The 27,791-nt window shown below is 46.7% G+C and overlaps 1 protein-coding gene across 4 annotated transcripts in view; it reads right to left on the bottom strand.

Moving 5' to 3' along the window:
- The window catches only part of Cul1 (cullin 1), a 152,115-nt gene that overhangs the window by 19,243 nt on the left and 105,081 nt on the right, over nt 1-27,791 (bottom strand). For all 4 annotated transcript variants that reach the window (XM_068387093.1, XM_068387094.1, XM_068387095.1 and 1 more), the window contains exons 13-14: nt 26,080-26,229; nt 8,102-8,220 (exon numbers count right to left, since the gene is read on the bottom strand). In XM_068387093.1, the coding sequence (XP_068243194.1) occupies nt 8,102-8,220; nt 26,080-26,229 (269 nt within the window). The remainder of the gene's footprint in view (nt 1-8,101; nt 8,221-26,079; nt 26,230-27,791) is intronic.

Genomic DNA, 27,791 nt, shown 5'->3' with positions numbered 1-27,791 from the left:
ATATGTTATAACCTATCATATTTATTGTTTAGTACTTTAAAACCATCTCTCTCTCTCTCTCTCTCTCTCTCTCTCTCTCTCTCTCTCTCTCACATCGAACGTTATAGCGGTAACCTAATTGTTCGGTGACTTTAAAAATAGGCCTAGTACTTTCTTCTTTTACCTTTTTTGCATATGGATCCATAATTGAGGTGGGTACAAGTTGACTTATAACTGAAGTTAGGAAAAGTATTTTGGATATGGAAAGGACAATTATCTTTCGTAACAGTTTAGAATTATCGTAAGTTATCACTCTGTCATTAGCGGCAGTTTGCTATTTTGGATTAAACGCATAAGGAAAAAAAAATTTCCAGCTTTGCTACGAATTTAGGAATTTATATGGATACGGTAAGTAAAATATTTGTAATAACATAATGTTTACTAAATGTTTGTAATATCATTAGTTATGACTTAGATCATGTGTGTTTAATGCATTCGTTTGTTTATTATGATCGAAGATGGAGCGTAAACAAATGGAAGGTTTCCGTTTCAGGCGGCATCATAAAGAAAAACATTTCATAAATGGCATTCATTTCATTTATTTGAAAGTTCTAATAAAAAATAATTAGAACATTGGTAATAACAAATTCAACATATAATCTATACTTGGTAAAATTGCTGTCAATTCAAAAACACAGATGTATAAATGCGTCTGTTTCTTCGTTGTGATCAGAGATAAACGTAAACAAAACATTGGTTGTCGTTTTCTATTGTGCTTTTTAGCGTGTTTAGGAAACGCATGATATAAAATCGCCTTTATTTTGATAATTCTGGATTTTCAATCATACAACAAGCTAGTCTATAGAGTGATGGTTTTGCTATTCACCAGTTGTATTATACAATAGATATGACAAACATTAAAATTTGTCTGTATTTTGGGTTGTGTTATAACGGGAAATATATGGTGTTTACACCTATCCTGGTTGTAATTTTAACCATTTTTCAAGTTATTAGAACTTTAAAGTATATTAAATGTTTTATTTATTTACAAGAACAATTTGATATTATAAAGAAATACAGTATAGTACAAAGAAAGTATTGGAAATGGGTAGTAAACACATTTGAATAGGCAAATTGCTGGTTGCCATGGCCGCAATGGAATTATTTCTGTTAGTTGTGTGTTTCGAAATTCGCGATTTTCCATTTACACGAGGTCATTAATCGACCAAATTCTCGCATAATTCGGGACCCTACTGTATTTATGGTTGATTTTATAATTAAAGTCAATTAATGTTCAATTAATGTTTACTTTCCCTTCACATGAAAACTACTGAAAAGATGTTATAACATGATGTACCCTTTCAGTGGGTGCCACATTACATATATATTTCACAATTTTACCAAAAAGAAAAGACATCACAGCCTTGGGTAACTGGCAACTGCTGGATGTGAAAGGGAGCCTAAAATGAGAGACTCCAAACCTAAAAGATTTCTTGAATAAGAGAAATAGTCAAAGCTTCATAGATGTCCAACAAATATTCAAGGAGTCACCAACACTAGATTTCATTCTACTTTTCGAAATAAATATGAATTTTTGTTAATTGCCACATTTGTCCGAAGATACCTAAAAAAATATTAGCAATTTCTAAACTTATTTCAGGGACTGGGCTATGTAGCACAAAATAGGAGAATAGGAGTAGCCAAATATTAAATATAAAGATCAATTTTTTAAATTCCTTCAGTTTTGGTTAATAATAGGATCATAATGCTATTTAGTTTTCATTACTGCAAGTTTAACTAAACAACCAAATCATATTTCTTGACTCAAAACTTGAACACAGTTTGTCCTTTCAACAATCATGCATAGGTGGTTTTGAAAGGCTTTTTATAAGACCACTTTAGCTCACAGCTGCTTTCCTTCAAGATTCTTAATTTTCAATGTGTACAAAATCTAATAACGAATGTTGTCAATTATAGTATAATTTCAATAAACACCTATAAATTGACAAATTCATATATAATTTGTAATTTTCCTAACGATACAAACCTCAGCTATTTATCTAGGGGTATTACTTTCTGCGAAACTGAAATGATGAGCCATTAAAATTTAGCGAGGGTTAACTACCCATACCACTAGTTAGCAGGGGTAGGGGGGTAGCTTGCTACCGCTCCCACTCACACATCGGTGATTTAGCTCACTTTGCTTGGAGGTAGGACTTCAAGGGGGATAGGGCTGGCAGGCAAGTTTGTATACAAAGCTACCCTCCCCACTCACACATCGGTGAATTAGCTCACTTTGCTTGGAGGTAGGACGGGGATAGGGCTGGCAGGCAAGTTTATATACATAGTTAAGGTTTGTATCGTTAGGGAAAATACAAATTATCTACGAATGTCATTTGTTCCGTAACTGGAATACACACCTACGCTATTTATTTAGGGGTGACTCCCCCATTAGGAAGGGTGGACATCCCTGCCAATCTGGCTTTTGGCTTTACCTGGGGGCTCCTTATCCAAGTATGTTATTACTCATAATAAGGAGTCCCTGTGACTCGCTAAAACCTTGCTACGCAAGGTCAGCGGCCTACGCAAGCTGTGTGTTGAGATATTTAGAAGTGTAACTGTCTAGGTAAAGTTATTCAGTCTTTTTGTAGGAAAAACTGTTGTAACCAAGACTTTCCCAATACCATCTCGCCAGGGTATGGGGACGCAACAGTATTAGCTTAATACTAGGTACACAAGGGAGCATGGTTTACCTGCAGTGGTTTGAGGTCAGCTTATGCAGAGAACCCAGGATGCTGCTTTCCCTAAGAGAGGGGAGGATGAAAAAAAGAAGAGCCAGTCAAATCTTTTCATTCCCACAGACTAAAACCGGGTAACAAGCGCCCTCAACCTTCTGCTACTTGTCCAATAAGGAGCTTGAGGTATAAAACCAGCTGTTGTGCAGCCACCACAGAACCTATAGAGATCGTATCGAGCTCCTGTGGGTCACGTCTTACAGGAGAAAGGTTGTGAAAGTCACCTTGAGCATTCACACCTTTGCTTGTAGAACCTGCGTCACAGAGTAATCTGCTAAGAAGGGCCAGGGGCATAGCTATGCCCCTGACTTCGTGGGTCGACGTGTTGAATGAGGATCAGGATTCAGAGCATAACTGATGACTGTAAATCCAGCAGAGATGATGTCTTGGTGATACTCCTCTTGTCTTTCCCAGTGTTGACGACGAGAAGGGGTGGGCTGTTGCCGTTCTCTTGAGGTAGAGCCTCAAACCTCACCCCGGGTATAGGAACAGATGATTTGGATCGTCAGTTACTGAGTGGAGACTTGTTGTCTAGGATCCGTCACCTCTGGAGACTGAACGTTGCCTTTCACCCTTCTCATGAATGGGCGATGTCGAAAGAGAGACCATGAAGTTCCTCGACTCGTTTGGCTGCTGTCAAAGTGAGTAGGAACACTGTCTTCTAAACCAGCTGAAAATTTGTTGCCTGGTGAAGTGGAAGGTAAGGTCTCATTAGAGACCGGAGAACTCGAACCATGTTCCGAGAGGGAAAAGGCAAGTTGTAAGTCTGCATGAGTTAGGAAAGATCTAGCGCTGCGGGGATGTCCCTTCCTTTCAGTTTGAAGGCGAGGCTCAAGGTTGAGTGATCGTCTTTACCTGCTGAAACTGAAGGTCTTTTCCTCCAGCATATACTCGAGGATTCTGCTATTGCTGGAATAGAGATACAGTGAACCCTCGTTTATCGCGGTAGATAGGTTCCAGTCGCGGCCGCGATAGGTGAAAATCCGCGAAGTAGTGACACCATATTTACCTATTTATTCAACATGTATATTCAGACTTTTAAAACCTTCCCTTGTACGTAGTACTGTTAACAAACTACCCTTTAATGTACAGAACACTTAATGCATGTACTACAGTACCCTAAACTAAAACAGGCACAAATATTAAAGGTGATTTTATATCATGCATTTCCTAAACATGCTAAAAAGCACGATAAAAAATGGCAACCAATGTTTTGTTTACATTTATCTCTGATCATAATGTAGAAACAAACTGGAGGTAGAGCTTTGCTTATTACCCAGACATATTTCCCATACTTTTCCCTTAGAACTACATCACATCTTCCTACTTTAGATATATAGATATATATATATATATATATATATATATATATATATATATATATATATATATATATATATGTATATATATGTATATATATATATATATATATATATATATATATATATATATATGTGTGTGTGTGTGTGTGTGTATATATATATATATATTTATATGTATACACATATACATACCTACATATATACATAAATACATGCATACATATATATATATATATTACTGTATATATATGGGTTATGGAAAAAATCCGCGAAGTGGTGAATCCGCGATGGTCGAACCGCGAAGTAGCGAGGGTTCACTGTATCGAGAGGAGAGATACGCTTTCCATGACATCAACCACAGAGGACGTTATATTTTGCCTGATAGACGGATGGTGAGAAATTCCTTAGATATCTAGACCTCTTCACAACTTATTGCGAAAAGGCTCTGTGAGAGAGGAGGTACTGGGTAGTCTCCAGCCGTACAATCATAGCGAAGCTATAGCTTGTGGTAGATGTCGAAGTGTGGTTATCTGTGGCGTGAAGAGGGTTCTCTTGGAGGCTTTATTAGGAGCTGCAGAAGGTTTGGAAACCGTTCTGCGTAATTCCATAGCGGAGCTACGAGAGCCCTTGAGAGACTGGCCGATGTTCTAGCCTTGTTGAGTACCCTTCTCTTCAGACAAAAAACAGGGACCTGTAGGGTGTCCTCGGAGGTACCCACCACAGGGAGTCTGATGGGGGTGAATCGTCCTTCGCGACGGCACCCTCGGCTGTAGAGGTACCTGAAAAACACGCCCAAGAGGCGGGAGAAGATGCAGTAACATTTTTACCCCACATAGGGTCATCTGAAGAGACGTGCTCCACAGGTACCAGGGCTCCGTCCACAGAACACAAACCCGTCCCTCCCTCAGGCCCCTCACTTGCCTGGAATGATGCCACTACCCCACTATCCTGCAATACAGACTCCTGGGGAAGAGCCGCCGGCTTCTTCCCCTCGTCCCCTACTCTGGGTAGGGGAAGGTGGTATGGAGGCTCGCCCTGATGACGCTCCTGGAGACGTAAGGGGAGAGGAGATGCTTGCCTTCTTAGGGGATCTCTTGGCCGCCTTCTTCTTCTTCGTGTCGAAGCGCACCCACTGAACTTCGTTCCACGATTTGTACTCCGGGCACGTGCCCGTAGGGGAACACACTGCCCCTACATGACGAACACAAGGAGTGCGGGTCTACCTCCGGTTTCGAAAGAAAAGCAACACACGGTTTTCCGGCCATAGGCCCAGGACAACGGCGGGGATGCTCCATTACGCACTAGTAATACACCGTAAGACACAGGAACGCAAGGGAAGGAATAAGGGAAGGAATAAGGGAAGCACAAAGGTACCACGTGGGACCGCGGAGACACAAGGGAAGGATACAAGTACACCACGTGAAGACCACGCGAGAGACAAAGGGTCACACTGGGATAAGGAAAGCGTCGAGATGTTAACGCGACGCGACCAGAGAACTTACTGGAGGTCGAGACCTGGGAACGCATGCTCCCTGACCCGGGGTTAGCCTCAGGGTGCATATCACTCCGCCTGAGGTTAACCCTCACAGAAAACGTGAGTAGGGTAAACTACACAAAACTCTGGTCGGTTGGGAGGAGATCCCAGATACTCCTAAGAAAGTAGTTCGAGATAAGTACTCCGTGTTGGAACAAAGATACGTTTCTTTTATTTAAAAAATGGAACAACTATGCAGCTCATGGAGCTACTACAATTTTTTCTTGCCAGGGGACATGTAGTAATGTGAAAGGTAGTCTCGCTGATCCTTTGCATCCTTCTGGGTATGATGGCCGGTTAGAGGCACCAGCCCCTGCAGATGTTGCTCAGTCCTCCATCCACCAGGGATCAGATCATGTGTGTCCAGATCTTCGTAGTCCACTTCTGACATTGCGTATGGGTATCTGATGAGGACGAGGTTGTGCAGGACACAGGCACACATGGTGATCAGGTTGATGGTGTCGGGGTTCTGCTGCATCATCGTCAAGAGGCAACGGAACCTTTGACTTAAAATTCCAAAGGCATTCTCCACGACACGTCGGGCACGAGACAACCTGTAGCTATATATGCGTTCTCGTAGGACTTGTGACCGATGGGAGAATGGTTTCATCATCCAGGTTCAGAAAGCAAAGGCGTCATCCCCTAAAAAGTGATAGGGCACTGGGTGGTCATCATTAGGGAGTGGTTCTGGTTGAGGCACTCCAGCTCTGTTGTCTTCTACAGCACCATGCAGGGAACAGTTGCTCCATGTTCCTCCATCCGACGCACCACCCTCTGCCCCAACATCCACATAGAGGAACTTGTAGGCAGCATCTGCAACTGCCATCAGTACAATGCTGTGGAAGCCCTTGTAGTTGTAGTAGTAAGAACAGTTGTGGTAATTCCATCTGGAGCTGAACCTGGCAGCAACTTCCCTCCAATCCTCTTCAGTTTTGGGGCAGCGCAGCACTTCGTCCTTGTAGACCGCGATGACGGCTTTACACACCTCGAGTATGAACTTGCAGATGGTACTTGGTTCAACCCTGAAGCTGTACTGCAGACTTTGATAGGAATTTCCAGTGGCTAAAAAGCGGAGGGTGGCAGCAAGCTTGAGTCCAACTTGAAGCGGTTCCCTCATGAAGGTGGACTGCTTCTGGAGGTGCGGGGTTAACTTGTCAACCATCTCTTGAAACAGGTCAGGTGTGATTCTGAAGTAATTTTTGTAGCCCCTTTGATCTTCCTTGTGGAGTTCAGTCAATAGACTGTCATACTGTCCAAACTCGTGCCTTCTGGTTAACCATTCCCTGACCCACACTTTCCTTTATATCTTTCTTCGAGGTGGGGTTGCCTTTTGTTTCTCTTCTTCCTCTGCCAGCCTTTTCTGCTGCTCTCCAACAATGGCTAGAGCAGCTGCCCGGTATAGGTATCTTCTCCTCTTTGCAATGGTGTCTCTGACAGAAAGCATTGTTGTCTCTTCCAAAGCCAATCCAAGAATGTCCTCGGGTTGGAGAAGCCCCGTTTTTAAATGGCGTGGCCAAGTCGGCACGACACCATCCGAATTGCGTAAACTCGTTGTGCCAATGCGGGAAGTGCGCAAACTATGCGTGAACTCGTAGTGCCAGTTCGTGCCAATGTGGGCACGCATTCGTGAACTCATCGTGAACTCGTCGTGATCTCATCGTGAACTATGCGTGAACTCGTCGTGAACAGTGCGGGAACCTCCCAGTGCGTGCCACAAAATGTCACAACTTGCCACGACAAATTCGTGGCAGAAAGTCGTGCAAGTGTCAGCCTCGCATAAGTTAAAAGAAAATTTAATTGCAGTCCAAAATAGGCACGGAGGAAGAGCAGTTACAACCGGTCCCCATCCGAGCCAAAAGTAAAGGGAGCTAAATCACCGGTGTGTGAGTGGGAGTGGTAGCAAGCTACCCCCCTCCCCCACTGACTAGCGGTATGGGTAGTTAACCCTCACTAAATTTTAATGGCTCTTCATTTCAGCTTCACAGAAAGTAATATCCCTAAATAAATAGCGCAGATTTGTATTCCAGTTACGGAACAAAGAAATTTTAATCCTCAAACTGAAGAAAATATTTGAAGCAAATGCAGACAACTGAAGGCTCCAAAATATGATCTCCATATCTGTAGTTTGGTGAATAAATGAGACAACCTACAGCTCGACAAGACAAATTAAGGACATGAAATTCAACAAAAGCTTATGACACAAAAATTCATTGTAAATCTAACAAGTATAACAAAGGACAGAATCCTCCATGATTAGATGCTTGCTGATTCCTGAACACTGTAGAATCATGACATACCAAAGTTACATTCAATCTGGCCATTCTAATTTCAAGAGTAGTGCCTATGACTGTTGCTCTATATTTAAAGGCAAAGTTAAATATAATCACGAAAACAAAAAAATTATCATTTGACTGCATAACTTCCCTTCCACAAAAAAAAAAAAAAAAACAATAATGAAAAATTCAACTCACCGATTTTTAAAGCAATTAGTGACGATTTCTCCCTTTGACAAGTGGAATAACCAGTTGAGCTTACGACCACTATGTTGGCTGGAGTAAAAGGTTGTGAACCTAGACACACTTCGTTCCAGCTGTAAGAAAAATGACAAATTCATAGGTAATTTGTATTTTTCCTAACTATACAAACCTTAGCTATTTATTATGGGTAATTACTTTCGGCGTAGCTGAAATGACGAGCCATTAGAAATTTAACGAGGGTTTACTACTTCACCGCTAGTTAGCGGGGGGTAGGGAGGGTAGCTTGCTACATCCCCCCCCCCCACACACACCTGTGCTGAGCTCACTTTGCTTAGAGGTAGGACTTCACGGGGGATAGGGCTGGCGGGCAAGTTTGATTAAATAGCTAAGGTTTGTATAGTTAGGAAAAATACAAATTACCTACGAATTTGTCATTTGTTCCGTAACTGAAATACAAGCCACGCTATTTAATATGGGTGACTCAACCCTTAGGAAGGGTGGTAAGTCCCGGCCAGTTCTGGCTTTTGGCTTTTGCCCGGGGACTCAATATATGAGTGTGTCAGCACTCAACAATAAGGAGTCCCTGCACCTTGCTATGCAAGGGCTGCGGCCTACGTCAGCTGTGTGAAGGTTGAAGAGTGACTCTTCCTAGGAAGTTGACCTGAGGTCCTTTAGATGGAAACTTTAGGCTAGGACTCTCCCAATACCACCTTGTTAGGGTATGGGGACGTGACAGTATTAACACAAGGAAACATGGTTTACCTGCAGTGGTTTGAGGTCAGCTGTGCAGAGAACCCAGGATGCTGCTTTCCCCAAGAGAGGGGAGGATGAAGAAAAGAATAAAAGCCAGACATACCTTTTCATTCAGGCACACTAAGACCGGGTAACAATGCCCTCAACCCTCTGCTACTTATCCATTAAGGAGCCTGAGGTTTAAACCAGCTGTTGTGCAGCCACCACAGGACCGATAGAGAACGTATCGAGTCTCCTGTGGGTCACGTCTAGCAGGTAGTGGGCTGTGAAGGTTGTCTGACACTTCCACACCCCTGCTTGTAGAACCTGCGTCACTGAGAAGTTCTTTTTGAAGGCCAGGGACGTAGCTACGCCCATGACATCATGTGCTCTAGGGCGACGTGACGGAGGAGGGTCAAGATTCAGGGATAGATGTATTACCTTCCGAATCCATGCCGAGATGGTATTCTTGGTAACCCTCCTCTCCGTCTTCCCAGTGCTCACAAACAATGCCTGCACTTGGGGACGAACTGCTGCCGTTCTTTTAAGATACAGCCTCAGACTCCTTACTGGGCACAGTAGGAGATGGTCTGGGTCATCTGTTACAGAACGAAGACTCGAAACCTGAAAGTCGAACCGTGGGTCCGGCACTCCCGGATTCTGAGTCTTAGCAACAAACTCAGGGACGAATCTGAACGTTACCTCCCCCCATCCCCTTGAATGGGCGATGTCATACGAGAGACCATGAAGTTCGCTGACTCGCTTGGCCGAGGCCAAAGCTATTAGGAACACCGTCTTCCAAGTAAGGTGGCGATCTGAAGCCTGACGTAATGGTTCGTATGGAGGTCTCTTAAGAGACCTGAGTACTCGAACCATGTTCCATGGAGGAGGTCTCACTTCCGACTGAGGGCAGGTAAGTTCATAACTTCGTATGAGTAGGGAAAGTTCCAGCGAAGAAGAAATGTCCACTCCTTTGAGCCTGAAGGCTAGACTTAAGGCTGAGCGATAGCCTTTCGCTGCTGAGACTGAAAGGCGCATTTCTTCTCGCAATACACGAAGAACTCCGCTATTGCTGGAATAGTGGCATCGAGTGGAGAGATACCCCTTCCACGAAACCAACCACAAAAAACTCTCCACTTTGCCTGGTAGACCCCTGCGGATGGCCTTCGCAGGTGTCCAGACATCCTATTCGCAACTTGTTGCGAAAAACCTCTCTCTGCGAGATGCTGGATAGTCTCCAGGCGTGAAGTCGAAGCGAAGCTACGGCTTTGTGAAAGATGTTGGCGTGTGGTTGTTTGAGTAGCTCGTGTCGTGGGGGGAGTTCTCTCGGAAGTTCCGTTAGGAGTTGCAGAAGGTCCGAGACCATTCCGCATGATGCCATAGCGGAGCTATTAGGGTCATTGAGAGATTGACTGATACTCTGGCCTTGTTGAGTACCCTTCTCATCAGACAGAACGGGGGAAAGGCGTAAACGTCGATGTTGTCCCACCGTTGTTGAAAGGCATCTTGCCAGTGCCTTGGGATCCGGGACTGGGGAGCTTGAAGTTCAACGCTGTCGCGAACAGATCCACAGTCGGGGAACCCCACAAAGTCAGGACTTTGTTTGCTACTAGATGATCCAAAGACCACTCGGTACTCACTATCTGAGACGCTCTGCTCAGACTGTCAGCGAGCACATTCCTCTTGCTTGGAATGAAGAAAGCCGATAGTGGGATCGAGTGGACTTCGGTCCATCTCAGTATCTCTACTGCGAGATGGGATAGCTGCTCTGATAAGGTACCTCCCTGCTTGTTGATGTAAGCCACTACTGTGGTGTTGTCGCTCATCACCACCACAGAGTGACCCGCCAGATATTGTTGGAACTGTTGAAGAGCCAGGAATATGGCCTTCATTTCTAGCAGATTTATATGGAGGCAATTTTCTGATTCTGACCATAGGCCTGAGGCCCTGTGGTGCAGAACGTGGGCCCCCCACCCTTTCTTTGAAGCGTCCAAAAACAGCATCAAATCCGAGGGAGGACGAGAAGATTCACTCCCTTTGGTAGGTTCTCGTCTGTCACCCACCACTGAAGGTCCGTCCGTTCTACAGGACCCATCGGGATCGTGACGTCCGGGGAATCGTGTCCTTGAATCCACCGGGACTTGAGTCGCCATTGAAGAGATCTCATTCTGAGGCGACCATTGGGAACTAGACGGGCCAGGGATGAGAGGTGACCGAGGAGACGTAACCACGATTGGGCTGGGAGTTACTCTCATCTGAGGAAAGGACTCGCGACCCTCCTCAGCCTTGCTATCCTGTTGTCTGATGGGAAGGCTTTGTGGAGATTGGTGTCTATTATCATGCCTAGATATACCAGTCTTTGAGTAGGCAGCAGGGAAGACTTCTCGAGATTTACAAGGATCCCCAGATCCTGGCAAAGTCTTAGAAGTTTGTCTCGGTGTCGAAGGAGGATCAGCCAGTCGTCCAGATAACGGAGGAGACGGATGCCGATCCTGTGTGCCCACGGTGATATCAGGGTGAACACTCCGGTGAAAACCTGAGGTGCTGTGGAGAGACCGAAGCACAGCACTTTGAACTGGTAGATCTTGTTGTCTAAGCAGAATCTTAAGTACTTCCTTGAAGACGGATGGACTGGGATCTGGAAGTACACGTCCTTCAGGTCCAGTGTACACACGAAGTCTTGAGGTCTCACTGCAAGTCTGACCGTGTCTGCCGTCTCCATGCTGAACGGGGTCTGCTTGACAAACCTGTTCAGAGCTGAGAGGTCGATGACTGGTCTCCAGCCTCCAGACGCCTTCTTTACAAAAAAGAGTTGACTGAAGAAGCCTGAGGACCCGTCGACGACCTCTTGTAGAGCACCCTTCTTCAACATGGTCTCGACTTCTGCCTGAAGGGCTTGCCCCTTTGCCGATCCCATAGCAAGGGAACTCAACGACACTGGATAAGCTGTCAGGGGAGGTAGAGATTTTATGAACGGGACGCGATATCCTTGACTGATTACGGAAATCGTCCAGGAATCGGCCCCGAGTTGCTGCCACCTGGTTGCGCAACTTTGCAGGCATCCCCCTACTAGTGGAAATGCAGGGGGACTGCCAATCCTAGCATTTGCGGCCTCGGCCACTCCCTCTAGGATTCCCCCCCCCGGAGGACTTTTTGCCTTTCTTGTCTTTGAGATGAAAGGGCTTTGTCACCGATGTCCTTGCTGCCGTTACCGGTTTCGTCATCTTGGTAGGACGTGGTTGCTGGGTTGCTGGAGGCTTATAGGACTTAGATGTTAAAGCCCTCTGCAGGAGGGAGTCCTGGTTGGATTTCCTCCATCTCTCAGCTGCCTGCTCCACGTCCTTAGGCTCAAACAGGTTTCTCCCTAAGATAGAAGAATGTCTGAGCCTGCTCATCTCGGTGTTGGGGACTTTCTGGTGAAACCTCTCAGACACCCCATCTCGACGCTTCAAGATGGTGTTAGCCCACAAGTTCGAGACTTGGTGGGCTAGAAACTTGATGGTACGAGTGCCCGAGAGTAGAAATGTCTCCATGGCCTTCCTGGTACTTTCCTTGGTTAGATCCTCGGATCGTAGCAGGATGCCTAGAGACCCTAGCCAGATGTCCAGCCACGAAGTTGCCTGCATGGCACACTTCGCTACCTTCTCCTGGCTGAGGATCTCCGTAGCCGAGAAAGGCACCTGCCGGGTGGAGAGTCTCTCGAGAGGGACTCCCTTGGTAAGCTCTTCCAAAGAATGGTGCAAAGGAAGAGTTAGACAAGTCTCCTCCATGATCTCGAAGTACCTCCTCTGATAGACACGAGGAGGCGGGAGGAGTTTGTTCCCGGCGCTGGACCGGCTGGAGGAGGCAGGCTCGGAGAGCTGGCGCTGGACCGGCTGGAGGAGGCAGGCTCGGAGAGCTGGCCCTCGACCTTATCTCTGGCACTCTTAACTCCTTGGGACCAAGGCAGAGCCGCAATGGCCTTAGCGGGTTACTGAGTACCAAAGACTCGGTCCAGGACCATGTCCTTGCCCTCACGAGGAGGAATCTCTGGATCCGAGAACCCGTTGAGATTCCTCAAAAGGGTCAGAACTTGCCAGAAGGCATGTTCTGACTCCTGAAGCTCCCCTCCTGAAGGGCTGGCAGCAAAGTCTCCTGTCCCCGAAGGCTCTTCTCGGGGGGGCTCTTGGACGTTCTCCGAGGGCTTGGTTGGCTCTGGTCTAATCCTCGAGGACGACTTCGGAATTGTTTTGGAGTCTTTCGACTCCCTCCTGGGAGGGATACAGGACTCCAGAAGTGATGGTGCGAAGCTCTTCTCCACCCCTACCCGAGAGGACTTCTCTGAGCGAGGTGGGGTTTCCCTCAATGGTGCGATGGGGGAACGTCTCACCTCACAGGACTCCCCCGAGGACAGGAAATCCTCATCCGAAGGGGAGGGAGAGAAAGTCTGCGGGGGGAGGGAGCCTTCCTCAAAGACTTCCGAGGAGTCAACTTCGCCCTTGGAGACGTTACCACGTCCACTCCTCCTCTCTTCCTCTTCAGGGGAGTCGAGACTGCCACTGCTTTGTGTCCCAGTTCAGAGAGAACAGGCTTGAAAGCCTGTACGACCGCTCTGACGAGGGACCCAAACCAGGGCTGTCGACTGACAGTCGCACTGTCAGAAACTCCCTCTGGAGGGAAGGGGATCGTTCGATCCCTAGGAGGAGTTACCAAAGCAGGATCGGCCTGAAAAGAAGAAGAAGGTAAGTTCCTGGACCTATCTGGAGAAATCCCTCCCTCCGGCAAGCGCGCTGTTCTACGCTTGGGGGGGGGGGAGGGAGCGATGACAGTGACCTAGCCGTACGTCGTCCTACAGTCTTGCGCGTGGGATCGCGCTGGCGCTCGCGCTATGGAAACCCACCTAAATCGCGCTCGGGCGGGCAGGTGAGCGATGGCGTGGGCGAGCGTTGGCGCGCAGGCGAGGGTGCGCGTTGGCGTGTGGGCGAGCGATGGCGATCGATGGCGCACAGGTGAGGGTGCGCGTGGGCGCATGATGGCGCACAGGTGAGGGCCCGCGTGGGCGCGTCAGCGAACGATGGGACGCAGGGGCGCGTTCTGAAGATCGCACAGGATCCTGATGAGCCCGTAAGGGCGAACACGTAGGGCGCGCGCGCACAGGGGAAATATCCCTTGCGCGCGGGCGCGCATCTTGGACTGCAATCGGTGGGCGTGCAGGGCGCGCGTGGGCGAGCGATGGAGACTGCGCGCGATGGCGCGTAGGTGTCAATGCTGGCGAGCGCCGACGAGCAGGGGAAGAGATTATCTTCCCCTTTGCGCCCAGATCCGAAGATCGTGGGCGCGTTGGAGAATGCTGGCGCGTAGGCGAGCGCTGGCGATCGTGGGCGCGCATCAGGAAGAGGGCGCGCAGTTGCACGCTGGCGGGCAGGAGAGCGTTGGCGCACAGGTGAGCGCTGACACGCAGGTGAGCGCTGACGCACAGGAGAGCACTGGCGCACTCTAATAGGAACTGGAGCGCGCTGGCGCGTAGGAGATCGATGGCGCGCAGGGGATACCTGGCGCGTAAGGGACTTAGTCTCTAGGAGAGGAAGTCCCTTGTGCCCCGAAGGGACCGATGCTCGCCTGAAAATGGGATGCGTGGGTGCCCACAGCGCATCAGCAGCCAGGAACGGCGAAGGCAGGTCAGCAGGTCTAGCGGGAGGAAGGTCGGTGGGTGCTTTGCAAGGACGACCTTCCACCGAAGGAGATCGCGAACGATCTGCAGAGGTGTTCAGGGATGTAGCTGGCAGGGTCGGGGATCGACGACGAGGTTCCTCTGCGGCGGACTGCGAGGATGACGTGCCGAAGAGGTGCTTCCTTCCGCCCTTGTGGGGCGAGGGAAGGCCTCTACGGCGAAGAGGAAGGCGAGCTTTTCACCTTATACGCCCTCTGGGGGCCATAGGATTAGCAAGCTGACCAGCAGTCCTCCAAAGAGGAGTTTCTGTCAGTGAACTCCCCCGAGGGGGAGAATCACCTGCAGGAGAGACCGTTGGACTTAGCTCCTCCCTCGAAGGATGTTTGGAGGGGGAAGCTAAGCCTTCAGCTACATCAGGAGCAGAAGTTTGACCTAACTCGTCAGAAGCCTCTGCCACAACAACGTCGACGATAGACAGAGGATCACCCTCTGCTAAAGTCGGCGACTGTTTGACAGCTGCTCCCAACTTGATCATGTCAAACAGGGCTTCCTTGGAGGGCGAACCCTGAAGCCCCAAGGAAGCCCAAAGCTGCAACAAATCATGGTTAGATACATTAACATTAACATCAAAATTAATATCCTCCCCCGGGGGAGGAGGAGGAGCTGCCTCGCTATGGGAGGCAACTCCCTCTCCCAAAACCCGAGATCGGTCAACAGAACTGCAGCCTACGCTACCACTCGACAGTTTCTCGGAAGAAACCGATCGAGTGGGAGCTTCGGAGGAGGTTTGGGGCATGGGAGAAGAAGCCTTGGGTTTTTCCCCCTTCAAAGAACTCTTCGAAGGAGAAATATCCCTTTTGGACTTCTTCTTCCGGCGCCGGGAAAACCTCTCCCACTGGGAGGTAGACCACTCCCCACACTCACCACATACGTTATGTCTATCACACCGTTGGCCCCTACAAAAAGGACATAAGGTGTGAGGGTCCGTCTCGACCGCCGACATATAAGTTCCACAAGGGCGGTCAGGTAAACCGGGACACTTCCGCATCACAGAGGCCAACTTCACAAACACTCTGTAGAAAAGAAAAAGCAAATAAAAGATCAGTCAAAATGGCTGTCAGTAAGGCGAGGGTGACAGTGGACACGTCCGTCTAGCACCCGAGCCGATAGCAAAGTGAGCTCAGCACAGGTGTGTGAGGGGGGGGGGTAGCAAGCTACCCTCCCTACCCCCTGCTAAATAGCGGTGGGGTCGTAAACCCTCGTTAAAATTCTAGTGGCTCATCATTTCAGCTACGCCGAAAGTAATTACCCATATTAAATAGCGTGGTTTCTATTTAGGTTACGGAACAAACGTATTTCAATAATAAAATCTGTTATTTGTATAGTTGCCTTAAGGTCATATTGCACTTTTCCAGAAGCTAGGATTATCGATGTTTATCACCAAAATCAAAAGAAATTTCCCATTTTCTTTCCATTCAATAGACATAAGCCTCTGGTAAATTAAGGAGGCACATTATGGGTTAATTGGAAGAAGCGAAGTGCCGAGACCTTTTTGGTATTCAATTTTAAAGTAAAAAATATTCCCTAGTCCTTGGCATCATAAGTCACTGGGGAGGAAGATGGGATGTATATGTACAATCAAGACTGTAGAGAAATAAATAAGGAAATTTTAATTCATATAAAATTTATGATAACCACCAACTTATTTGTTAACGAAAAAGTTAAGCACTTTTTTAAAAGAAAGCTTTTTAAAATTACCATAACAATTTTTTCATATGAACCATCACATTCAAATAAGAATTTAAAAATTTCCCTTTACTGGAAGCCAAATTTATTTAGCTCGTTAATCAAAGCTGTAAAACTTATTTTCTGACCGCTGGTTCATAGTTTTTTTTATAAGAACTGAAAAGGAATGAAAATTAAAATGGAACATATTTTGTTTAAAAAGATTTCAAAACAAAAAAAAAAGTTAAACATTTTCCATTAACAAATGGAGGAAAATTTCTTAATAAAAACAAATAAACCAATTTAAGCTTTGAGGGGAGCATAGCTAAATAAAGAATAAGCCTGACTCCCAAATTGTTGTGGGAAATACAAAGAAAAGGAAATAATGAATAAGGATAATACATAAGAAAAGGTATAATAAATAATAAAAATGTGTGAATATCACAAATTTTTAGTAATTTGTCTTTTCCTAACATACTTACCGAGAACTACTTTCTTAGGAGTTACCTGGAAACTCCTCTAATCTGACCAGAGTTTTGTGTAGTTTAACCTACTTCCGTTTTCTGTGAGGTCTAACCTCAGGTGGTAGGATACGTGCCCTGAGGCTAGGCCCGTGTCAGGCAGCCTGCTAGCTTGGGTCTCGGTCCTCAGTAAGTTCTTGGTAGCTTAGCTACTTAAAGGGTCAGTAAGGCACTCGGGGAAGTAAGGGCGGGCCATTACCCGAAAGTAGTTCTCGGTAAGTATGTTTGGAAAAATACGAATTACTTAAAATTTGTGATTTGTTCCAACACGGAAACTTACCTCGAACTACATTCTTAGGAGACTTACACTTTAGGAGGTGGGAGTGTCCTTCTTGACCCCAAGACCCAGCTAAGCGGGATGTAATGGAACCTAGATAGGAGGCTAGGTTCAGAGGTGGTCGGAAAACGAAACCTAGGGGAAAAACTACACAAAGAGCTCATGTTAGTGTCTAAGTAAATCACCCTTGAAAACGTTCCTCGATGACTTGTCCTTTGACGATGTTGCGAACTGATGTCTTGTGCAGGCTCTACCTGAGTCTATCTCCGAGGGAAAAAAGGTGGAAGGAAGAGCAAGGGGGTTATGGAAACGAACCCGCGTCTCTTGGTCCTGCTACCCACGATTGTACCTGGGGCTACACCTTTAAACCGTTTGGACCGCGGAGATGACTGTTCCTCTAGAGAACCCGTCTACAGACTTCCTCGATCATTCCTTGAGGTAGAGTGTTGTGAAGGTAGACTGGTTCGACCAGGTGCCTGCTCTAGGATCTGAACCACTGCCATGTTCCTCTCCAAGGCTAGGGAGGTACTTAGACCCCTAATGTCATGGGGCCTGGACTTACCTGGGAGGGGAATGCCCGCACTGCTATAGGCCCTGATAATCACCTGTCTTAGCCAGAAGGAGATAGCATTCTTTGAAACCGGCTTTTTCACTGTACCTGTGGAGACGAAAAGGTTCTTGATACCAGGGCGGAGACTAGCCGTCCTTTTTAGGAATTTCCTTACGGCTCTGACCGGAAACAACTTCAAACCCTCTGGATTGCCCGAACGAGAAATTGATGGTATTGCGAAGCCCCCCAAACTTAGGATCCCAAACAGCTGGATCCTGGGTCTTAGCCACGAAAGATAGGACAAACTTGAAGGAAATCTCACGCCAACCCTTCGCGTGTGAGCCTTCGCAAGACGGCCTTGGGATTTCACCCACTCTCTTAGCTGAAGCCAATTCCAACAAAAAGACAGTCTTGAGGGTGAGGTCCCTGTCCACTATGTCTTTCAAGGGCTCGAACGGGGGTGCACTTAGCATCTTCAGGCCCCTTGCCACATCCGACTGCGGCACCCTGGCGGCTGGAGGGGGGCATGCTTGTTCTAAGCTCTTGACGAGCATAGAGATATGTCTTGAGAAATCCAGCTCGATGCCCTTCAGGCGGAAACTTGGCCTAAGGCTACACGGACTCCCTTGATGGCCGGGATCGACATACCGACTACGTCTCTGAGGTGTACCAGGAAGTCTGCAACGTCAGGGATAGAGGCCCTTAGAGGCATGATGTTCCTGGAGGAGCACCATTTCGTAAATGCGGTCCACTTAGCCTGGTAGACCGCTGCCGATGAACGCCTCAGATAACACGACATTCTTTCAGACGTTCCTGCTGAATACCCCTCGTTCCTCAGGAGACGCTCGATAACCTCCACTCGTGAAGGCAAAGGGATCGAGGATTGTCGTGGAACTTTTGGAAGCGGGGCTGCCTCAGAAGATCCGGCCTGTCTGGCAGAGTCCACGGGGGAAGGCACGCTAGTTCTTGTAGATCCGCGAACCACTCTCTCTTTGGCCACCAGGGCGCTACCAAAGCCATCCTTAGGTTGTGAGCCGTCCTTACCCTGTTGAGCACCTGCCTGAGCAGCGCGAAGGGGGGGGGGAAGCGTATACGTCTAGTCTGTCTCACCGGTGTTGGAAGGAGTCCTCCAACGCCGCTTTTGGTTCTGGTACAGGAGAACAAAATACGGGGAGTTGTGCATTCAGTCTTATTGCGAAGAGATCCATCCCTGGCGAACCCCATTTCTGGATGATGAGTTTGGCTACCTCTGGATGCAGGGACCACTCGGCTCCCACCACTCTTGCTGAGTCCGCCGGCCAGGACGTTTCTTTTCCCTGGAATGAACCTCGCTGCGACCGTGATCTGTTCTGACTCGGCCCAATCCAGGAGTTCTAACGTGAGAACGCACATCTCCCTCGATTTCAGTTCTTCCTCCTTCTTATGTATGCTACTACCGTGGTGTTGTCGTACGTCAGTGCCACGATGTTTCACCGTAGTAGGCCGACGAGCTGTAGGCACGCCCTTCGAACCGCTCCCATCTCAAGGATGTTTATGTGATGTGCTTCTTTACCTCCGTCCAACTGCTTCTTGCTGACTTTCCAAGGAGATGGGCACCCCATACCTCCTCGGAATCGTCTGTGAAGAGAAACATCTCGGGGGGCTCGGCTGCGAAGGGCATCCCCTTGAGGGTGTCCGTCTGGTCTTGCCACCATTCTAGGGCTTCTTTCGATTCCGGGAGAACGGGAACCACCTTGTGGGGGGATTCTATCTGGTTCCAGAGTCCCTTCAGATTCCATTGGATGTTCCTGAGTTTGAGCCTCCCTTGGGGAACCAGTTTCTCCAATGATACGAGGTGACCTAATAACCTCTGCCAGTCCTTTGCTCTCCTGGGTTGTCCCGATAAGAAGGGGCGGAGGATCTGGTCCAAGCTGTTCGGCCTCCCTTCCGACGGAAAGGCTCTCACTAGACGGGAGTCCAGGACCATCCCTAGGTAAGTAGTCATCCTGGTGGTGGGTGATAGATGAGACATCTCCAGGTTAATGGTGATGCTCAGAATCTCGCAGAACTGCAGAAGCTTCGCGCCTCGTTCCTACAAAAACTTCCTCTGAGGATGAAAGGAGCAACCAGTCGTCTAGGTAACTAATCAGGCGGATGACCCGTTCTTGAGCCCGCACTAAGACTGTTGCAAAGACCCTCGCGAAGACCTGAGGCGCTGTGGACAGTCCGAAACAGAGGGACTTGAACTGCAATGTCTGGGCACCCCATTTCACCCGAAGATACTTCCTGCTGGAGGGGTGAACTGGAATTTGAAAATAAACAACCTTGAGGTGTACATCATGAAGTCCCCTTCTCTCAAGGAATCCAGGACCGACTTCGGGGTGACCATCTTAAAGTCGGTCTTGCACACAAACTTGTTGAGGGCCGAGAAGTTTATGACCGGTCTCCAACGTCCCGTTGCCGTCTCCACCAGGAAGAGCCGACTGTAGAAGGCCGAGCCCGGCTCCTGTACCGTTTCCATTGCTCCCTTTTCCAACACCGTGGAGACTTCCTCTTGCAAGGCTGTCCTCTTCAAAGCGTCCTTGAGAGCCAACCATTCCGCCCGAATGGCTGGAATCAGGGGCGGAGGTTCTGCCAGAAACGGTAGCCTGTACCCTTCCTTTAACACTGTTACTGTCCACGGGTCTGCTCCGTGGTTTTACCATGCTTGTCAAAAATGTCTGAGGCATCCCCCCCACCTGAGGCTTGGGCAGGAGTAGGGGGCCTCTCTCCCTATCTCCTTCTGGAGGAACGACTTGTACGCTCCTTCCTGGAGGCCGAGTAGGAGGGTCTAAGGCTAACTGTGGAGTCGAAGGTCCTCTACGGGGGGGGCAAGGCAAGGGAAAGATTACGTGTGCAAACTTCTACATCTGACGGCCGGACGGAGCCGAAGAGGCACTGGGCAAAGTTGTGGGGGGGGGCCTTTCTAGCGGCCACTGAGGCAGGCCCTGGGGAGGCAATAGCCTTGTTCGACCCGCTAGGGGGAAAACCACTTTGCCTTCGTCACAGATGGAGCCGTCAGGGACGGGGGTAGCCGTCATGGGTCTACCCCCTCCCGGGGAAAACTGTGGGGTTCAAGTACCCTGCCATGTCAGCGGCCGCCTCCGATGCTTGGATGGGGCTGGCCGGGACGATGGCACGGCTGGATCCATCACGGATGGATCCGCCGGGATGGAGGTAGCCGTCATGGGTGTGTCAGCGGCCACCTCCAATGCTTGGATGGGGCTGGCCGGGAAGATGGAGCGGCTGGCTCCATCACGGGTGGAGCCACCGGGACGGAGGGATCCGTCATGGGTCTACCCCCTCCCGGGGAATCCGTGGGGTGTGAGAACCCTGGTATACCAGCGGTTGACCACGAAGCCTGAAGGGAGCTGTAGTGGTACCGGGTATGGATGCCATGTTGCCGGGTCGAACCAGCGGCTGCCTCCGCTGGATAGATGGAGCTCCTGCGGGGATCTACGTAGCTGCGGGGTTCCCCATGTTGTCTGGTTGGTTCCTTCGTTCAGGGCGGTCTATCGAAGAACCGGAGGCTGGGACAAGGCTGCCAGTCCGAAGGGGCGACTCTCTCAGCTGGGCGGGAGAAGTCGGAACCTTCGCGGGCTTATGACTGTCGACCGAGACCTGGTGCAAAGACTTCCGTCGATGATCTGGTCTGCTCAGGGAGACGTACCGCGAGGATGGCGAAGAAGCTCTAGGGAGCCAGCCAGTGAGGTCCTCTGTTGTACGGGGGAATTCAACCGTCGCGGCTTCGGTTCGTCCATCCTGTGGTGCCGTCTGATGAGCCCTATCACCCTCCTGTATGTCTGGTCCTCCGCTACCGCCCCAACCACGTTGTCGTCGTCATCCTCTGTCTGGTGACCTGCTTCTCTAGGCGGAATTCCACCGACGGATGCCTCCGTGTAAGGCGGCGAGGGCCTCCGTCCTATAGGTGGAATCCTCCGTTAGGACGGGCATTGCCGTGGCGGCGAGGGCCTCCGTCCTATAAGCGGAGTCCTCCGTTAGGACGGGCATTGCCGTGGCGGTGAGGGCCTCCATCCTATAGGCGGAGTCCTCCGTTAGGACGGGCATAGCCGTGGCGGCGAGGGCCTCCGTCCTCCATTGGCACGCCCTCCGTGTCGGCGTCCGCGTCCTCCGTCCGGGGTTGATGAGCTGTACCGACGGGCGCCTCCGCACTAGGATGGGGTCTGAGGATGGGCATTGCCGTGGAGGCGAGAGCTTCCATCCTCCGTTTGTCTTTCTTCGAGGGGGACGAGGCTTCCGTGGGCTTGCCCGACGGAGGAAGCCGTCCCTGCCGATCGCTCGCATGAGCCGACTCGACGAGGCTGCCCGTCCGAAAAGGCGACTCCCTCCACTGGTCGGGTTGAATCGTCTGTTTCGCGGTCTTACGCCTGTCCGACGAGGACCTTCGGTCTTTCTGAGGGTCAATCTGTGGCTGGCAGAGGCCCTTCTAGGAGGACTGTCTCTGTTACGCCAACCCGCGGTGCCCGGGAGAGTAGTGCAGTCCTCGAGCTTACTGCGGGGAACGAGGACCTGCTCCTCCTGAGTTTCTTCCTCGGGGACCTTGATGGCCTCCTTCCATGTCGCGACCTGGAACAGGACCTGGAATGAGAACGCCTTCTCCTGGACCCGCCGTCGGTGAGTCTTCCTTCTCTGGGGCGCCTTCAGCTGCGGAGGTACCTGAAAAACATGCCCATGATGCGGGCGAAGAGACGGACATTTTTACTCCACATGGGATCATCAGACGAGACGTGACCTGCGAGCACCAGGGCACCGTCTCTAGGACCCCCACTAACCTCACCTTCAGGCCCACCACTTGCCTTGAAAGAAGCTGCTACCCCTCTATCATGAAGAACAGACTCCTGGGGAAGAGCCTCTGGCTTCTTCCCTGCAACGGACTTACCTCGTCCCCTACTCTGGGTAGGGGAAGGTGGAAGGGAAACTCTAACCGACGTTCCTCCTGGAGACGTCAAGGGCGAAGAGGTGCTAGCCTTCTTGGGCGACCTCTTGGAAAACTTCCTCTTCTTGGTACCATAGCGTACCCACTGCACCTCACTCCACGAATCGCACTCCGGACAAGTGTCCGACGGGGAACACACTCTGTCCCTGCACAACGAGCACAAGGAATGCATCAAAAAAGGATAAAAAGGACAAGGTTAACACGTGAGAATGTGGGAACACAAAGGGAAAGCACAGGAATACCACATGGGAGTCACGCGGGACACAAAGGAGTCGGGGACATAAAAGAGTCGCACTGAGATAAGGAGAGCGTCGAGATGATATCGCGACGCAACCAGAGAACTTACTGAGGACTGAGACCCAAGCTAGCAGGCTGCCTGACACGGGCCTAGCCTCAGGGCACGTATCCTACCACCTGAGGTTAGACCTCACAGAAAACGGAAGTAGGGTAACCTACACAAAACTCTGGTCGGATGAGAGGAGATTGCAGGTAACTCCTAAGAAAGTAGTTTGAGGTAAGTTTCCGTGTTGGAACAAATTAGAAATTAAAAGCAAACACGGAAGATAAAATATTGTACAATAACATTTTACCGATTGTAGACTAAGTGTTGTTTGTTTCCTTTAGTCATTTAAACTGAAATGCTTGTAAATCATTAAGCAGAAATGAAGCAAATATTAAAAGGAAATATGCTGAGAGTAATTAGATAAAAACAATGGATGGAAGGAAAATAAATTGAATGGATAATAGATTAAAATTTGATATAAAGAGAGGGTAGAGGAAAATCATATTAAAATGAAAATCAATCACAACTTAATTACATATAATATTACACTTAATAATAAAATTGAATAGTTAAATTTTACAGATTTAGGATTGTGAAGAGAATAGAATGAAATTTAGTAGTAGTTTTTTTAGTGTTACAAGTGATTTAAGAATTTGTTACTGTAAATACGTTAAAATACAACTTTGTACAGTATTTTATCGTACAATTACTGTAATAAAACCTACAGTACAACTAGAGGAATACTTGAGAATATGTACAGTAGTGCATTACTAGTGCTTTTAGGCGACAGCATGTAGACATTGGTTAGTTCATTAATCTAGAGGCACCAATTATACAAAGATTTTCGCTCTTTGCGAGTGTCTCTGCTACCTAACCCCAGCGAAGACAGAAGGTCGACTGTATCATTAGTTATCAATTGGAAGAATGAAAAGTTTCTCTTTTTTGGGAGTGCCATACAATACATAAATATAATAGAAGACACAAAAAACCTTTCCTTAAAAAGAGTTGATTAAATAACAAACAAAAAATAAATTTATACTTCATTAAATCTATGTTCATCACATGATCTCTAGTTTTAGACAACATAATATTATGCATATGCACTGAAATATTCAAATGATATTGGTTTTCGAGATTAACCGAGCTTCATTTAATCCTTTTTTTTTTTTTACTTTTCTATTATCAAATGGAGAGACAGAAATTGAATGTGTTTGAGATGAAGTGTCTAAGGAGTATGGCTGGTGTATCTCAATAGATAGGGTTAGGAACGAAGTAGTGAGGTGAAAACGGGTGTAAGAAAGGAGTTAGCAGGTAGAGTGGATATGATTGTGTTGAGGTGGTTTGGTCATGTTGAGAGAATGGAAAATGGCTGTCTGCTAAAGAAGGTGATGAATGCAAGAGTTGATGGGAGAAGTACAAGAGGAAGGCCAAGGTTTGGGTGGATGGATGGAGTGAAGAAAGCTCTGGGTGATAGGAGGATAGATGTGAGAGGCAAGAGAGCGTGCTAGAAATAGGAATGAATGGCGAGCGATTGTGACGCAGTTCCGGTAGGACCTGCTGCTTCCTCCGGTGCCTTAGATGACCGCGGAGGTAGCAGCAGTAGGGGATTCAGCTTTATGAAGCTTCATCTGTGGTGGATAACAGGGGAGGGTGGGCTGTGGCACCCTAGCAGTACCAGTTGAACTCTGTTGAGTCCCTTGTCAGGCTGGGAGGAACGTAGAGAGTAGAGGTCCCGTTTTTGTTTTGTTTCATTTGTTGATGTCAGCTAACCCCCAAAATTGGGGGAAGTGCCTTGGTATATGTATGTATGTATTATCAAATTAAGGCGTATTTTAATAACAGCAATTAACGGTTGTTTTTACTTTGGTTTTGTTGTCAGTTGATATCAAGGTAACAATGGTATCAATAATAGGTTCAGATATAATTAACTGAATATCTGTGATATAATTTCTTAACTAATATAGTATTATTTGCCGATTTACAACTCCTTTGGGGATTTTTAAAACAGTGATATACAGTATTATTCGATAATTTTGAATGGTAGTTTTCACATTCTGACTTGTACCTTCTAACATTACGCTGTAATTGGCAATTTGCAAATCTAAATTTCCCATTTCAACTTATTTTTTGGCAATTTTTAATGCTGTATAGAATTATTGGTAAATATATAATGCATAATTTCTCCTAGTTTGACTTGTGCTTTTTAACATCGAGCTGTATTTGATGATTTCAACGCTACATTTCATGCGTTGACTTGTGTTGGTTGGCAATTTTTTGTTTAAGAAATTAGGTGTCAAACTTAGGTTTTTGCGTTATTAGAAAACCGCAAATATCCAACATGAAGATAACAAGAGTCGACTGTACACGAATGCATGGGTTAAGCAGCGGAAGTATCTAAAGTAAAAAAAGAAATCAAGAATCAAGGTGCAGTGAAGATTAAGAAACCATACTGAATGAAAGACTACAGTGTTACTATCAGACCCGTCTATGGAAGTCAGGTTAAGAGTAACTGACCACGGATTGCCTACAATCGAAGACTCATTGGCCTTCTTAGATTAACAAAGGAAGCTAAATAAATTATGAGGTTTTAAGGCTCATCACTAACTAAACTTAGCTCAAAAAGTGTGTATTAGAGAACCATGCCAATGTGTTATGTCATCAGCAAATACCCCAGTCTTCTCTGGATTTCCCCTTAAAATAAAAGCAAATTTCAAGCAGTTGATCTTGAACCATACTCTCATCAAGAGGAACAGCGAGGCAAACGCACTCCACACAACGGTCATTCAAAACAAAGAACTATACATATGCAGTAATGCTTAAAAATCAAGAGGAACATAACTTGAAACACAATAAAACTTACCACAACCTTGAAAGGACCAAGTCTTATAATTGACAAGGCAACGGAAAACATAAGAACCCCTGGCACTTCGTTTCTTGCCATTAACCACTAGCGTCTCATTACTTTATTACAGAAATGAGGTCTATTGATATGACAGAAAATGAAAATTCATTTTCTATTTAGGGGGTAAACATCGATAAAGAAAGCGTCTGGAGAAGCAATATGAACCTCAGAGGTGGTTCATAAAAACAAGGATGTATTATTATAACCCTGAAAACTAATTAGTTTATAATAAAAAATATTTCTAAAATGAAGAAAAGACTATTTTGGTCTAATACCTATTATCAAAGTAATAAATGTTCAACAGCTGACTGTTACAAAGTAAAAGGAATTCCAGCAATGCTTAAAATTTTTTATTACCTCGTGAGGAAGTGTGAAAGTTTGAGATTGTTGGAAAGGCCACGAACCCGACGAAAGTACTTGTATCGAGAAGTCCAAGTCTAAGGGCTCATTACTACTTGCTAAATGTTTTCTAAACTGATCATTTAGATCTTTAGACACACCAATATCCTGAAAAAATAAAAAAGGTATGTAGAACAGGGAAAACAATGCAATTTCAGTTCTTTACGAATAGGTTCAGCCTACACTATATTCATAAAACTCAGCATAGGGATTCAAATCTTAATTAATTAATATAACATTTAACAATCTTTTCATTGAAGAATAAATTTTAAGTATTTAAACAAGGGCACTCAACTTTTCAGAATTCTTAGAAGTTAAAAAGCATTACAACTAGAGCATACAAACATTGATAAATTCTTATATTATTCCCACAAATACAAAAAAGTTCATTGCATGTTAGATCAATTTCCAGCAGCATGATAATTTCAAAACTTTTCCTAAAATTAAATCCTAATTCAAATATTTGAAATACAGTATTACTGGCCCCCTATTGTATCTAGGAATATCTCTTACTTCAGTAAGCACAAGAATGATATTCACAAATTTAATCTCAACACTTCACATATGAAATATCTAAATACCCACTAATTCATGTTATCAGACATTTACACAGTACCAAGTTGTGACCAAAATTACTATACCCAGTTCAGATTGCTATGCTGTAGTTTCCAACAAATTTAAGTAAAATAATGAATAAACTAAGAAAATTAAACCTTAATTCTGCTTTACTAATATCTAATAAATATCAGATAATTCCACTAGACAATATAAAATTTTATTCTTACATAGCTAGCATAAGGGGATTATTCATAAAAAATTAATAAAATTCACTGTCTTATCTAGCATGTTACATACATAAAATTATTTCATTAGTGTATAAACTGAAAATACTGATTCAGCAAAAATATTTTTGAGGGATCTGTTTCCCAAAACTTATAAACTGTTAATAGAATTTGGGTATGTAAACCAAATATATAATATTGTTAGTGCAGTGCTCCATTATCAATAGGAGGGAACTGGGTTGCAAGAAGAGACCATTTGGTAGCCATGCAGGTTCAGTTCTCTGGTAGATCAATAACACTTTATGACTGCTAATTTTACTTATCAAAAATAACTTCTACTGGGACAGGCAATGCCAATTAAGACAATAATTTAGTACATTACATACAACTCGCAATATACCATACTATTTAATCCTCATTATAATTCCAAATACACTTAATATCATAATTCCATTAACAGCTGTACTAAAGTTAAAGTTAAAGTTGCAGGTTTTAGGTCTCCACAGAGACGATTTACATCGTCCTCCTCGGGCGACCATTAGCCAGCAGGGACTATCACTAGTCCCCTCTAACCTCCCCCCCAGGCGCCACGTGGGAGTACCCCCCGGTAGAAGGTCTCACAGTATTCGCGTCCCTGGCGGGGACCGAACTCGGGACCTCTATAATAGAGATCCGCGATGCTACCAACCTTGCTAACCATGGTTTCAGTATCATCCACTTTTTCACCCTCAAACCACCCCTTTCCAAAGTCTCTTACCACTCTACCACCCTTCGCTGTAATTCTTCCTCTTTTTAAGCAGTAATCACCAAATCATTCAAATCATCTCCCTATAGCAACTCCCACAACTCTTCACTTCTGATCCCTTCACTTAACACATACAAGACCAA

Source organism: Palaemon carinicauda, chromosome 14 (genome assembly GCF_036898095.1).
Source record: "Palaemon carinicauda isolate YSFRI2023 chromosome 14, ASM3689809v2, whole genome shotgun sequence".
NCBI classification, from domain to species: Eukaryota; Metazoa; Arthropoda; class Malacostraca; order Decapoda; family Palaemonidae; genus Palaemon; species Palaemon carinicauda.
The sequence above is the reverse complement of the archived record's forward strand: the minus strand, read 5'-3'. Positions and strand labels throughout refer to the sequence as shown.